This window comes from Botryllus schlosseri, chromosome 6 (genome assembly GCF_051294905.1).
Source record: "Botryllus schlosseri isolate E-star chromosome 6, Bs_hap1, whole genome shotgun sequence".
Classification (NCBI taxonomy): Eukaryota; Metazoa; Chordata; class Ascidiacea; order Stolidobranchia; family Styelidae; genus Botryllus; species Botryllus schlosseri.
Genome location: NC_137241.1, coordinates 19242359 through 19257304, shown reverse-complemented (window position 1 = coordinate 19257304; position 14946 = coordinate 19242359). Strand labels below are relative to the sequence as shown.

Genomic DNA, 14946 nt, shown 5'->3' with positions numbered 1-14946 from the left:
GGTTCAACTTGTGCGGTCAAAGGTTACTCGCAAGGTGTCGCAAAATATCAAATAGTCATGCTTCACTTATTGTGTCAATCAACAGAGACACATGTTGAGATATACTTACCTGCATACGAACAGTATACATTGATAGCTTCGTATAGCGAAATAGCGATCAGTAATCCGGTAATCATGAGCTCCTCTGAAGCCGCGTGCTCAAGTGATGATTTATCGGAATTCGGAAGTAAAGAAACATTGCGAAATTTCAGTGAAACCCTCACTCTCACCGTAGAACGAGATTCTGAGCAACCCAAAGAAAAAGATGAGATTCTTGCAGAAACTCTTGATAACGCGTCCAACGAGTCTATTTTGAACCCTCTCAACCTTCCAGAGCCGATAAAGCTCCGGAAGATAGTTGAGCAGAGCTCGAAAAACGCTAAAGTTCTTAGTGAAGTGTCTGAAGATACGTTCGAACCCAACAAAACTCCATGCTTATTCTGCGATCAGCTTTATGACGACATTACTGAAAAAGCGACAAAGTCCGAATATCTCTGTCACTTGATTGTCGAGCATAAACTCGTGATAGCCGACGTGAATTTGATCGCGGATTTACGAAAATATGCCATCTATTGGAAAAGGAGATTTGGAGAGGCCCCAATAGAGACTTTCTGTGCTGTCATAAAAACGAATTCCGGACAAAAAGATCATCACCCCAGCGAAATGTACTATCTGCTTTGCGATGAAATACCGGAAGACAGGATATTGCGCGAGGAGCTGCAAATGATACGTCTGAAAGAGTTGATAGATATACAAACAAAAGAACGTGCCGATACTGGTTTCGAAAAAATGTGTCTGTTCTGCACAAAATTTTTTATCGGCAACCGAAATCAGTTATTCATCCACATGAACGAGGATCATAAGTTTAACGTCGGTCACCCTCACAATTTGGTGTTCATCGATGAATTTTTGAAGCAAATCGAGCAAAAACTAGCGGATTTCGAATGCCTCTATTGCGACAAAGTTTTCAAAGATCGCGTCTCACTGATCGAGCACATGCGTAAAAAATCGCACCGCCGTTTGAACCCGAAAGACAAGTCGTACGATAAGTACTACATCATAAATTACCTAGAACTTGGAAAAAATTGGGAAGTACTCCAAAACGAACCAGACCACTTGGATGGCGGCGACGATTGGTCGGGTTGGGATGATGAAATCGGGCAGACTGCGGTATGCTTCTATTGCGTCTCGCAATTCGACGCACACGACAAGTTATTCGATCACATGAAAGATAGTCATGACTTTGATTTTGTCTCGTTAAAAAAGGACATGAACCTCAGCTTCTACCAACAAGTGAAAATGGTGAATTACATACGTCGTACTGTGATTCAGTTGAAGAAATCTGACGAAGCAACCGTTGTAGAAACTGATGTCGAATCCCCAGGTATAAGTGATTGCAACAAGTACGCGTCTGCCATCAAGAGGTGTATATCGTCTTCGACTAAATGGAATCAGCCGCAATATTATTTTCCAACGTATGAAAACGATACTTTGCTCTGTCAACTTGACGATAAAGAAGGTCTCATTGAGCCGGAGGATAATTTCATTATTGGGGAAGACGGCATTGATTGTAAAGCGATTATCAACGGAAGCATTCTTACTGATCTCGTCGTGCATGGATATTTTGATTGATCACCTTGTTGTGTATCATCTTCTTTTCTCTAATTATGTTTAGCTTGTCTTACTCTCCTTTTAATGTTGCTCATAATCTTTATGTTATTTTAAAGTTATTTATACAACTTTGCAGTTATATTTACCTGTAACTCTTGTGTGTGCTGGATTTGTCTCTTCGAGGTATGTCTTTTTTGTTACATATTACTTTTTTTGTGATTGTCATTCGATCCCGGCATACTCGTTTCCAATACCTTGCCCCCTATTTCTTCGTGCATAACATGAGAGTTGTAAAAATTTGGCATGCATGTATGTGTCCCAATTTGTGTCGTTCCAGTTCTTGACTGTTATGGTCCTGTGGAGAATATGTTGGTTGCAATTTTACATTTGGTTTGTAAATATTGGCATTTTAGTGATGGTAACGGAATTTGGTGATATTCTAGTCTATTGTGTGGGAGAATTATTTCATTATCTGTACCGTGGTGGGTGCTTTTATGGCTTTGGGACTGTGTGTGTTGGTATTGATAATTGATATTTTAATTATTTTAGGAACCTAATCTACATTAATTACTGAACTCTGTATCACATATTAGAATCGTGACTCTATATATTCCTTTGGACTTATTGCAAAATGGATGAAGATGTGAATAATAAGTCTGCAAAGTCTCACAAGATACGAAAAGTGGGACGCAAGGCTGAGAAAAAGCGCCAAAAAACTAAGAAAGAAGATGCGGCCACAAAGCAAAGAAATCCCAAGGCGTTCGCGATTCAAAGTGTAAATAAACTTGCGAGGACTTTTCACAGGTAGAAGTACGCCGACCCAGAAAATTTCCATGTTTTTATTAATTTTTCTATTTAGGGCGCAAGATATCAAAACGAAAAAACATCACATAGCTGTTGTAGATCGAACGCCACAAGTGCCGCCCCCTGTGATTGTCGCGATTGTGGGTCCTCCAAAAGTCGGAAAAACAACCTTAATGCAATGCATTATCAAGAACTTCACCAAACAAAAATTGTCTAATATTCAGGTAAGCGCTTTGTTACAGGATTCGTTTCAAATTCCATATACCTGATAGTTATCCGATGAAATTCTTTAATAGTGGACTATCAGTAATGATCAACCAATCTTTGTCATAGTTTTTGAGTGTTGCTGTCAAAAGTCATACGGGAACAGACTGCATGTATAGCTAACTGTCTAAACCCAATATACCACCATCCCGTTAAGAATGTTTCTACCAATATCAGTCACCTTGCTCCACTGACTTGTAATGAGAATAGTACCTGTTGTGATATATGTAAAGCATTGTTCAAGAGCTGAGCAGCCAAGGAGCACTCCAAGTCAATATGGAATGAGCTACATATTATAAAATTCATTCTCTCTAACCACAACTAAATTATGGTTTTCTCTCAAGCCATTACGCGAAGATGCCTGTTACATCCTAATTTAAACAATCATTTCCAAGAAATCTAGATTGATGGCCGACACGTGATTGCATTGCATATGGTTATCACTGACCACTAGTATCATATGCACTTTTACATTTTTTTCTGTTCAATCAGTATACTCTCTTCGTGCCCAAAGAATTTGGTTGGTTTTCACAAAGCTAGACCCTCATTCTGGTATCTGCACTCTGCAGTAAACCTATTTCGCCTGTGTTTTGTATTTTTCCGTGCGACTTGTAGTATATACTGACACACCGCGTTATATTCCAGGGTCCGGTCACAGTTGTATCGGGTAAAAGCCGTCGTTTAACAGTCATCGAATGCCCCAACGATATCAGCGCAATGATCGACGTCGCCAAGATTGCCGACTTGGTAGGTTGATTCGTCTAGTTCTTTTATCGCAAGGTGCCATAACTGTGTGAAAACGATGGTCTTCTAGGTTTTGCTTTTGGTGGACGCGGAATTCGGATTCGAGATGGAAACTTTCGAATTTTTAAACATTTGCCAAGTACGTGCTGCCGTAAAAGCTGTAAAAGTCTGTGTTTTTTTTCAACCGTACGTACGTTTGGTTTTAGGTACACGGAATGCCAAGAGTGATGGGTGTTTTAACGCACCTCGACACGATATCAAATCCCAAGAAAGTGAAGAAGACCAAAAAAGTGCTGAAGCATCGGTTTTGGACTGAAATTTATCAAGTAAAATGAGTCGACCTCATTATTACGCGTCATATCATGAATTATGACCTTATCATTGCACAGGGTGCGAAACTGTTCTACTTGAGCCGAATGGTGTACGGGGAATATCAAAAAATGGAAATCCACAACTTGTGTCGCTTCATCAGCATCATGAAATTTCGACCTCTGGTATGGAGGTCGAGTCATCCGCACCTGATGGTGGACCGGTAAGTGCGGCTCGTGCGTGGCTTGCGATGCGAAGATTTAAAACGCGCTGCTCTTTCAGAATGGAAGACTTGACGGATCCAGAAAAAATCCGACAAGATCCCGTTTGTAACAGGAGCATGTCCTTTTACGGATATGTGAGAGGGATTCACTTGAAAAATGAGACACACGTGCACATACCTGGTATGTGATTTTGACACTGTTAACTAGTTTCGATGGCTTTGACGCGTCGAGACATAATAACCCAGGCCTAATCATTTTGGCCTTACCAACTTGAGCTTTTTGGGTTCTAACCCCGATATTTAGACGGCCATTGGTGCGAATAAGTTTTAGATGATCCGTCATCCTGTGTGATTTGGTGATTTATTGAAGTTGAGAGTGATATGGCACGTGGAACAGCTATGACGCATTATAGTTTGGCGGAAGTTTTTACTTTACCTGCCGCAGCCCTACCCATTTACACAGGCTTGGGACCATCACTGGGATGGATGTAGCTCGTCAGCGGCTGGGTTTTAGTTGTGGATGCTGACGCAATTCAGACTCGGGGACCTGTAGATCACAAGACCAGTCCTCTAGCTAGCGGCGACTGTCATTGCTGTCTGAAATATTTCTAGAACATCTATTTCAAGTCTTGTTCGAGTTCAAAAACCTTCACATCTTCCTAGGTGTGGGCGATCACAAGATACACGACATGGGATTCCTGTCGGATCCTTGCCCGCTGCCCGAGAGAGGCGAAAAGAAGCAGCGAAGGTAGGTTTTGCCGGTAAACGCATTGTTGCCTTTGTCGAAAGCCATGGTCCTTTAGGACGCTGAATGTGCAAGAACGAATGATCTACGCCCCGATGTCTGGCGTCGGTGGGATCATCTACGACCAGGACGCGGTTTATATCGACGTTCAGGACAACCAGCAGAATAAAGATGCAGTCGACGACGAGAGTCAAGTAAGATTATTTGCTGGGATAGTATGACGGGGTGTTTATTATATCTGAACTTTCAGGATAATCAATACGAGAATCCTATGCTCGGCGGTATCACGTCTTCGAAAGAGACGGTCGACAGCAAAATGGAGAAGAGCTTGTTTTCGTTTTTGAAAGGTTCAAACCCGATTCCTAACGAGGACGCTGAAAGGTTTGGTGATTTTGAATTATTGGACGTGGTGAATACTGACTCTTTTTGGGAGAGGGGATACCTTTTTTGCTCTGCATTTTTATAAGGCAAACGAGTAATTCAATTGGTGGTGGCCAATTTGTACGCTTTGGTTTGTGAAGGGTTAATCACTCGTTAGGGAGACTAGCTGGTCAATGTATTGAGAAAACAGCGCTGGACAGTATTTTGGTAATCAAAACTAACACACAGAGGTGGTCACTGACTGGTCAGTAATGCAATAATTCTACTTTTCCTGAGTGCTCAAGTAGGTTTTGCCTACAGTAGTTTTTAAACAAAACTAGACTTAATACTTATTGTTCTACTTACTTCGAAATCACTACTTTTACCTGTACTTGAGTAACAAGGCTGATTACCTTCACCACCTCGTTTTCAAATAATCGCTCACTCTTGTGGCTTTCGAATTTGCCATATACTTTGGCATACCGCACTTTCGTAAATTGTCTATCGCCTTTTTGCGTAAGTTGGTAACCTGTCTGTCTTCATTCCTACGAGGCGGATTAGATAAGATTACGGTATTGCTTTTATTGCCACACAGCAGCGATCGCGATGAGCCGCAGGAAATGGAAGTTGTGGACGAAATCAGCGGTAGAAAGCGAAGGAAAGCAGTCTTTGCCGACGAAGTCGACTCGGATGAGGCGGCATCTGATGATGAAGATGAATTTAGCGAAGAGGAAGCGGACTCTGATGGCGATGGTGACGATGATGATGATGGCGACCATGACGACACTCAAGACAGTGGTTAGTGTTTTGCATTTCCGATTAGAACGGGCAACTGATCCATCATTTGGTGGTGAACGATCGCTTTATCTACCTCTATAACGGCATCTGTCTGGTTGTGTCAGGTCTGAATCAATATGACGGAAATAGTAAGTTTACTTTTTTTAAAGATGGTTTACAAGAATCTAAACATGTAATAGTGACTTGAGGCACCTTGATTTTGACGAAGCTGGTGGGATTTTTGTACAGCTGTGTGATTCATTTTTAGCAGAATTATGAATTCTACTGTGTTGTCCCGTGTACCAAATTCGCGCCATATTGTGTCGGTTACTTAAATCCAAACAACCGGCTAGGTCAGGGCCGGCCAACCCGTGGCCCGCGGGAAGGTTTTGCGAGAAGGTTTTGAGTGGCCCGCGAGGTAATTTCCGAAATTTCTAATGTTATCAAAAATGGATTGCACAGATTGTGAACTTATGAGGCCAACCAAATATTTGATTAGTCTGGCCGCAACACTTTAGATGAGATGACTAAAATATCAGTTCCGACGCATTGGCAGATTAATGAGCCAGTCACATATTGGTAGATATTCGTAGACTACAATAAAGCAGAATAATTTACGATTGATTTATCAAAAGTAAATATTTTCTGCACGCTTCGCGCAACATGTTGTCACTCGATTTCTTGCTTTTAATAATGTTGCCCCTATATGAAAATGAAAGAACGCCTAATGCATCAGATTGAATCGAACTATATTCGCGATTACGAGACAGAGTGTCGTTCAACATATGCGACTTTGCGTTTGCACTCGCAGAAAGACCGTCGACTATGAAACCTAGGCACAAATTGATCGACGCATGTTGGTCGAAACTTTCGATATCGATGTGTCCAGACGCCAATAGCCCAGTTCCTGCAAATAGAGCCCAGCGATATGCAGCAGGCCCGCAATATAGTCGGGTGACAATATTATTGACCTGTGAACTTCAAAAAATTGTCGCGCTTGGCGCGGCGAGTGGCCCGCGTAACAGCTCGTCAATCGAATGTGGCCCTTTGGCTGAAAAGGTTGGCCAGCCCTGGGCTAGGTAGACGGCGTCTCCTGGGTAGTGACAATATCGCTGTCTCGGTCACAAAAGCTTTTGGCGTGCGTGTCGACTGGGTATCATACTGCATTCTGAAAATGACTCCGTTCAAGTTCAGTCATCTCAAGTTTTCTGTTTGAGTTGTAGTTGTAGTATTTTCCACTGTGGAAGCCTTGAAATCTCGATGGGTCGTATCTTGGCATGTGAAATCCGTATTACAAGGCAACACACATTAGCAAAAATATATCTGTTGTGATCAACCCCCAGCATTGTCAGAAAGTGAAATGACATAGGCAGTCTTGAAATTATCCATAATGTGACGTAGAAGTAACATTATATAGTAGCATAAATTGAACATATTTGAACCGCGATTTTGCCTAGCTCTGGTCACGTCAAAATTATTACACATATACATCAAATCCGGGTTGAGTCATATCGCAGCACCTTTGAAAAACTTGAATTTGGCTTGAGTCAAATTTGTCCCATCACTGTCAACGTTTTTCAATCTGCGTTAACAGAAGAGGTGGAGCAGTCTGACGATGATGAAACTGACGACGAGGCTGACAAAGGCCTCCTCCCCAAGAACGACCTCGACGATTTGCAATCTAGCAAGACCAAGTGGAAAGACAATCTCAAATCGAAAGCGCTCTCGTCGTTTCTCGAGGTACGTCACGGCCAGTTCTTTTCTCGGATACCCAGATGACTCCTCGTTTTACATCTTTAGAGACAGAAGCTCGCGGTCAATCTGCCGAAGCTAGTGTACGGAAAAGTGAAGGATGAGTCGGAATCGGATAATGATGATGACAAAATCGCGGGTGAATTGTTTGTAATCAAAAAGAAGGCGGAAACAAAGAAAACAAAGTTCGTATTTATTTCCTTTTATCTCTTTACTCTTCAAGTCTGTGAATTGTACCTGGGATCTCATTATTTCAAAGCACATTCAAAATCCAGATCCAATCAGGCTATGTTAAAATCAATAAAATCCTGAATCGTATTGTGATCACCGCGTATCCTGTTTTTCACCGAAGAGCTTTGCCAGCTGAAAATATGCTCGCCTACATAAGACTACCACTGTTCATCATTTGCAAAGTCATACTTGGTCGACTCAATAGCGTCGATTTCGAATATTATTCACTCTGCGGTCATTTAGGGACAAGCTGGACTGCAGCAGGGTCGCGTCGGAATCGAACGAACATCTGCAATTCGATCTCAAGGAAATGATCGCCGACTGTTTCGTTACGGGCGATTGGAAGGAATCGGAAGACGCAGAGAAGCTTCTGTCTCAGGTAAACTATCATTATGTGCACAGAGAAAAGCAGAGCAATTACAATTCTTTGTTGACAATCGGTTGTACATGAAATTCCGCAGATTGGCAGTGATAACCCATTTGTGGAGGCCGAATGTACACTGTACAGTACAGAGGCAAAAGTAGTAAAGTGTTTAGATAAAGAAAGGTCTATTATGATAGAAGATATTGTGCGTCATTTTTGCAGTTCCATATTTTATGGCGTCTGTCACACTGTATTGTATTGTGGCTCGAGTCTATGGCAGTAACTTACACAACTTACTGCTCGTATAGAACTATTCTGAATGCAAACATGGCCACTATCAATTTCCGCACACAGGACGACGAACTGTATGGTGACTTTGAAGATTTGGAAACTGGCGAAGCATACAAAGGCGACGGCAGTGACGAAGACACCGACGACTCGGGTGTCGGCGAAGTCAACGCGGAGGTATTTTGCGCGTGGCGGTCGGAGTGACGACGCTTCTCATGTTTCCGTCGGTTATTCAGAAAGAGGTCGACAGGGAGACGAGGATCAAGGAGAAGAGATTGGCGAAGAAGAGGAAGATGAAAGCGCTGTTTGATCGCGAGTACGACATCAGTCAGGAGGACGGTAAAATGAAGACCACGACAGGCAGCCTGTTTGATTCGGTCAAGGACGAGATGTCGGAGCAGGCTAAGTTGAATCGCGCCGAATTCGAGGATATGGACGACGCATTGAGAGTGCAATACGAAGGTTACAGGTAGGATTCGAAGTAGCGATCCTGCTGCATTGACGATTATGACAAAGTGTGCCTGAGAATTAGCTTTGTTTGCTGTACTGTCTGTTCACACGATGCGTTAGTGTTCCGCAATCTGTCGCGCCCTTGACGTTTCTATTTTTCTCTTCGTTATTTTTCTCCAATGCTCCTCTATATTGTTATTGAAATAAACCAGAATATTGTCGGCCGACACTCGTCAGGGGTAATCGTCAGCACAGCGGTTGGTAGAGAATTGGAAAGAACATGACGAGTATCAGCCGAAAATATTTGAGTTCATTTCAATATGAATATGGTAGTCAATCGTATATTGAAGTTCTGTACCTCCAAGATGCTCTTCAGATACATCTATGTGGGACCCCTTATTTTCAATTTCTATCCCCATATGTACTGATTACTGTCACGGGGCAAATAGAATATACTGTTTGTCGCATTCCTATATCGAGTTATGTAAATAGCGAATAACAATCGGTCAAGCTGTCTTTATTGTACAGGATTCTATCATGTTTCATCTTACACTGACATTATCATTTTTAATTGTGTTCAACCATCGTGAGCTGTGGATGGAATTGCCTTACGGTCACACTCACCCGATGTAGTTTTATTGATTGTAATCTATACTGAACTAAATCTTGTCTGGGAGCTATGCGGGATATCGTAATGCTGCTTATTTCTGCAGTCCCGGAATGTATGTCCGAATAGAGATTCACGATCTGCCCTGTGAACTCCTACAAAATTTCGATCCCAAGTACCCACTCATCGTGGGCGGGCTGCTTGCCACCGAATTGCAGCTCGGCTACGTGAGAGTACGTATTAAAAAACATCGGTGGTATCCGAAAATTTTGAAGGTGCGCGTCGTGCTTGTTTTGTGAGATTATTCCTATTTTATGCGATCTTGTTCAAATCAGACAAAGAACCCGATGATATTTTCAATGGGCTGGAGGCGCTTTCAGTCGCTGCCCATGTATTATATGGAGGATCACAACTTTCGACAGCGGTATTTGAAGTACACGCCGAAAAGCATGCATTGCTGGGCTTTCCTCTGCGGCGCGATGTGCCCGCAGGTATTTTGCTTTGTAGCTTTAGCGAGATGAATCGTATTACTTTACAACAACTTTTCGAATTTCAGGGCACAGGGTTCCTGGCGATTCAAGACGTTGCCAACAAGGACGTCCCGAATTTTCGTATCACGGCAACCGGCACCGTGCTGGAATCTGACATGACCACGCAACTCGTGAAAAAGTTGAAACTGATCGGATATCCATACAAGATCTTCAAAAACACGTGCTTTGTCAGGGTATGTTATCATGTAGATCCATACTGTCCGTTCTGGGGAAAGGGACATTCTTATATATGGTACTGGTGTTCCGAGCCTTCAGACAAGTAGCCTATAAGACCAATGCAATTAAAATGATCGGTATATAATTTGCTACGTACGACGTTCGTGCCCTATCCTGGCATAGCAAAATATGTTTCGCTGCTTAGGTAGCTCGCGTATTTGCGGTGATGCCTATCCTTTGAAATACAATACTTAGCTTCTTTTGTGTATTGAAATCGTGTGGAGTACTTGTGCTGTACTGTGCTACTGAATATTGTGCTGACCCGGGTAATTATGATAATCGAACACCGAAATATGTAGCGACGTACTCAGAATGACTAACGACACTACAAATAGGTGCAATTTCGGAAATATATTCAGTTACTGTGATGTAGTGGCTATTAATGCAAACATACCCAGGAACTACTTTGTGGTTTACAAAATGAAAAGTGTAAGAAGGAAGTAGTTTTTCTCTATAATTGTTGTTTAGAAGTAGAAGTACTATAGAAACATAACCACTTGAGTCAGTAGTGCAAGTAAACGAAATCTATTTGAGTAATACAATGGACAGGGCTGGTAAATTTGTACTGATCCTAAATTATAAAGCATTTTACAAAGCCATCGCTTGAGTTGCAGAAATTGTTGCTTCTCAGGGTATGTTCAACTCTGCTCTGGAAGTCGCGAAATTCGAAGGCGCCGCCGTGAGAACGGTGAGCGGCATACGCGGACAAATCAAGCGCGCCGTCACGGAGGGCACAAACACCAGCGGCGGGTCGGAACCCGGCTCGTTCCGGGCCACTTTCGAAGACAAGCCTCTCATGAGCGACATCGTGTTTTGCAAGACGTGGTGTCCCGTACAGGTGGGTGGATTTGCCGTGCCTTGTTTTGATAGTTCATTATCTAGTCGGTTCATTTACGCATCAACTTCCCACTCCGGGCATTTTCAATGCACCAAATTTGACTTCAACACCGGAAACTTTAGACACTACAACTCCAATCATTTTCTTCGCAGAACTCAGACTTCGACTTTCCTGTAAATCTAAGCAGAAAATGATACATTTATTACATCATAGTTATTATTGTTACCTTGTTACCTTTTCCATGCTAGAATGAGTCAAGCATTGAGTCGCTTTTCTAACAATAGAATTGACAGAACATTCTAATAGCCGCTGCGCTACGTTCTGTAACTGCAAGTCTGCAACTGCACATTGTAGTGAAAGTTTAGAGCAGTGGTTCTTAACCTCTTTTCCTCCAGCGCCCCCTTTCAAAAATTGCCAGGGTCTGGCGGCCCCTATTTTAAAGACTGTAGTAACAACCAGTGGCTAAGTGGTCGAAGTCCGGTTTCAGGTTGGGACTTCACTATTAGAAATATTGCGCGCTTGAATTGCGCCCCGAGTACCACTCGACTAATTAACGATATGATAATTGTATGTGCTATATTCGGGATCAAATCAAGGTTGTTATAACAGCCATCGGGTAAGTCTACGGGCTCGTACCGTTTGGTTCGAGCTCGATGCACACATCCCGAATTCACATCCGCGACTGGCAATGCGGGGAAGGTAATTGTATTGAGTTTTGATTTATTGCTTTGTGTGACTACTAAATCAAATGAGAATGTGGTAGAGATCTTCGCACACATTAAATTTAGTACTGCACCAAGCTCTTAACCTTAACTTGGATGTATTCCAAACATACGAGTATATTAGGTTAATCATTATGGTCAAAAAGTTTCAAAGAATCTTAAATATACAAAGGGCATCATACTCAATAGTGGTACAGTGCGTTTTCGATTTCGACAAGCTGTGTACTGCAGCATACAATACCTAGTTCGAAACATTTTGTGGAAAATAACCTGAGCTAGCATGACGGGTGTGTTTTAACAGGGGATTGAAATGAATTAGTGAATTTAAATAGTCCACTGCATTCGCGGAAACATCGCTGGTGTTCAGGATTTGACATATTTTTGTGGAATCCGAGGCCATTTTTTTTCAGCGCCCCCCATATCGCCGCCCGAGTGTTTTCGCCCCCTTCAAATCCAAATCGCCCCATGGGGGGCGCTGGAGACAAGGTTAAAAACCACCGGTTTCGGACGTTTGGTTCGATTTTAAAGTAGTCACAGTCGGAACAAATTCCAACTCCAAAGACTTACAAAATGACTGCGTGATATTGACGGCAGGTTCCGAAGCTGTATTTAAACTGCTCCAATCTGCTGCTTCCGGTGAAAGACGAATGGACGGCAATGAAGACGGTCGGGCAGCTCCGTCACGAGAAAGGCGTCCAGCTTGACGTCAACCCGGACTCTCTGTACAAGGTATGTGGGCCAAAATTATCCTGGGTGTGCACGCCAGGGCCAGAGGTGCTTTCTAATAACAAGAAGTAGTATCAATTTCCAAGGCATTCCAAAACTACTTGAAGTAGATGTTGAAAATGAGAGGTCTGAAAAGTGCACAGTTTTGAAAAGTAGATTAGATTTAGGTATCGCATTCATTTAACAGTCAATCGAAGAAGCGTTACTTTAGAATTTGCGAGGACACAAAATGACTGATGACGTCATTGTTTCACTCACAAGAATGATTAAAACAATCCATAACATGTGTTTCGTTTCGCAGCCGGTTACAAGGGAGCCAAGAGATTTCAAAACGCTCGTCATTCCGAAGAAGCTACAAAAAGAACTCCCGTTCAAGACGCGGCCTAAAATGATGCGAGCCAAGAACACGACAAAGCGGGAAGGCATGATGAAAACCGCCGTTATTCGAGAGCCTAAAGAGAGACAGGTGAGCTTTCGGGGTTCCGTGACGATGGGCGCCGAGTAATCTGAACAAATAATCGCGCCAATCAAGATAGATTATTTGCAAACATCTCTGATGAACCTGTTTACGTGTTGTCACGGCTCAAAGTAGTCTGGCGACGTCAGAGAATACTTTAATCTTTTTTTCAATATGCCATAGAATTCATTTTCACTCGAACCTCGATTTGCAGATGGCCGAATTGATGAGGGTCCTTCACGTTCTCGACAAGGACAAGAAACAGAAAACGAAACAGGTTAAGATCACCAAGAAGAAACAGCGACAGGAGATGTTTGAACGGGAGGAGCTGAGAAATCGGTGGAAACATAAAGACGCGAAGAAGAAAGCTTATGCGACTTTGAATAAAATGCAGAAGAAAAATACGTGATACTCGGTTTTTACTGAATACATACTATTGCGTGCATTCGTATTTTGTGTTCGTGAACTGAGTGAAGGCTACATTTGTTCAAGTGTGCTAGGGCGTATTCAAGCGGATCCTTAATGCTCACTGAAAGAACAAGACTCGGGTATTATAATTTTCCGCCCCTTGTTGACAAGAAGAATCGTTTAGATCAGTGGTTCTCAACCTTTTTCACCTCGCGGACCGGTAAAATTTCAGAAAATGTCTGGCGGACCGGTGAACTTTCGAAATTGAAATCGTTTACAGTCTTTCGCGCCGAAGGCACTGGTTTTCACCGACCACGCCAACTCGAATAATATTTTTCTCTTTGACAATATCGAGAGAAGCGTTTTGGAGTCGAACCAAGCGCCTTGTAGTGCTACCTTGCTCATTGCCCACTGCCACCGGTCGCATAGGATACTCTGGCAACTACGAATACAATGCGTACCGCAAGAAAACACCTTACAGCAACTATGCCGGCCATCCGCCAATCCGTGCCGAAAAAGCGCTTCGGCAGCCCAACCCCAAAGACGTTGATCTTGGGCCCCACAGGCGATAAGCCAAACTTCCGGGGGCTTCGCCCCCAGACCCTATAGTTTGGTGGATGTTTTCGCCTTTACTTGTGAGCACATTCTACTCAGTGTAAGCAGAGAGTTTATGTAGCTTAATCCCGCAAATAGCGAACATTTTCGATCAGATCAGTGTATTAATATTTTCATCATTTCAAGTGAATCGGTTTTTTCGCTGCCGAATTTTTGGCACACCTTTCGGAGTCCCATGTTAGGCTAAACTTCATTATGTGATGGTACGTCGTAGCGCGGTAATGGCTGATGCCGAAATGTCTATTTCTATAATCATGCGTATTTCTCGGAGAAAGACAACTAATAAGCAAGACATTTAGTGACACTAAATCGCGCAAAGCGTGAAAAGAAATTGAAAAATTTTGGGAAAAGTTTCAAAAAATGATGCTATATGATTTATGTTCATTTGCAAAACAATTTTGTGCTCTTCACAAGCTCGGCCCCTCGTCCATTGGGTTGTTTGGGGTGCCCCAGTTAAGGTCCTGCACAAAATGAATGAATCGAAAACGAATGATCGCGCAGCGCTAACTGCGCTGTTTAGCGATGAGTCAGCTCGTACCTGTTCTGTGCTTGTCACTCACATGTCGTCAAATGACACTTTTTAAACTTTAAGTTTAAAATTTGATGTTTTATTTATTTTATCAATGGACAAGCCTTCAACATCTTGCATCTTGAATTTAAGGTATAAAATTGTAATATACACCTGGCAGGAATGTCGTCACGGACCGGCACCGGTCCGCGGACCGGCGGTTGAGAACCACTGGTTTAGATAGCCTCGATTTTCCGCATCCTGTTTTCAAACAAATAGCACAAGGTTACACATGGTCAGGAACGACCTGTTGTATTGATTTGGTACACTATGTCTC

The 14946-nt window shown here is 42.6% G+C and overlaps 2 protein-coding genes across 3 annotated transcripts; both read left to right on the top strand.

Annotated features, from left to right (window-relative positions):
- The first annotated feature begins 67 nt into the window (after nucleotides 1-67).
- On the top strand, nucleotides 68-1679 carry LOC145441394 (zinc finger protein 277-like). Its single transcript, XM_080319247.1, has one exon. It carries the CDS (start codon nucleotides 175-177, stop codon nucleotides 1669-1671), a length of 1497 nt encoding a protein of 498 aa, XP_080175373.1. The 5' UTR covers nucleotides 68-174; the 3' UTR covers nucleotides 1672-1679.
- A 602-nt stretch (nucleotides 1680-2281) lies between these two features.
- On the top strand, nucleotides 2282-13523 carry LOC145441392 (ribosome biogenesis protein BMS1 homolog). Of its 2 annotated transcripts, none has more exons than XM_080319245.1 (23): nucleotides 2282-2454; nucleotides 2510-2678; nucleotides 3364-3465; nucleotides 3533-3601; nucleotides 3669-3788; nucleotides 3852-3994; nucleotides 4054-4175; nucleotides 4658-4742; nucleotides 4798-4933; nucleotides 4990-5120; nucleotides 5698-5897; nucleotides 7471-7616; nucleotides 7677-7813; nucleotides 8103-8238; nucleotides 8578-8688; nucleotides 8748-8980; nucleotides 9675-9843; nucleotides 9904-10059; nucleotides 10125-10292; nucleotides 10967-11173; nucleotides 12490-12624; nucleotides 12923-13087; nucleotides 13293-13523. In XM_080319245.1, the coding sequence occupies exons 1-23, from the start codon at nucleotides 2282-2284 to the stop codon at nucleotides 13485-13487; spliced, it is 3408 nt and encodes a 1135-aa protein (XP_080175371.1). In that variant the 3' UTR covers nucleotides 13488-13523. The 2 variants fall into 2 exon arrangements, with proteins under 2 accessions (XP_080175371.1, XP_080175370.1); XM_080319244.1 differs by having other exon boundaries at nucleotides 5695-5897.
- Nucleotides 13524-14946: the final 1423 nt, after the last annotated feature.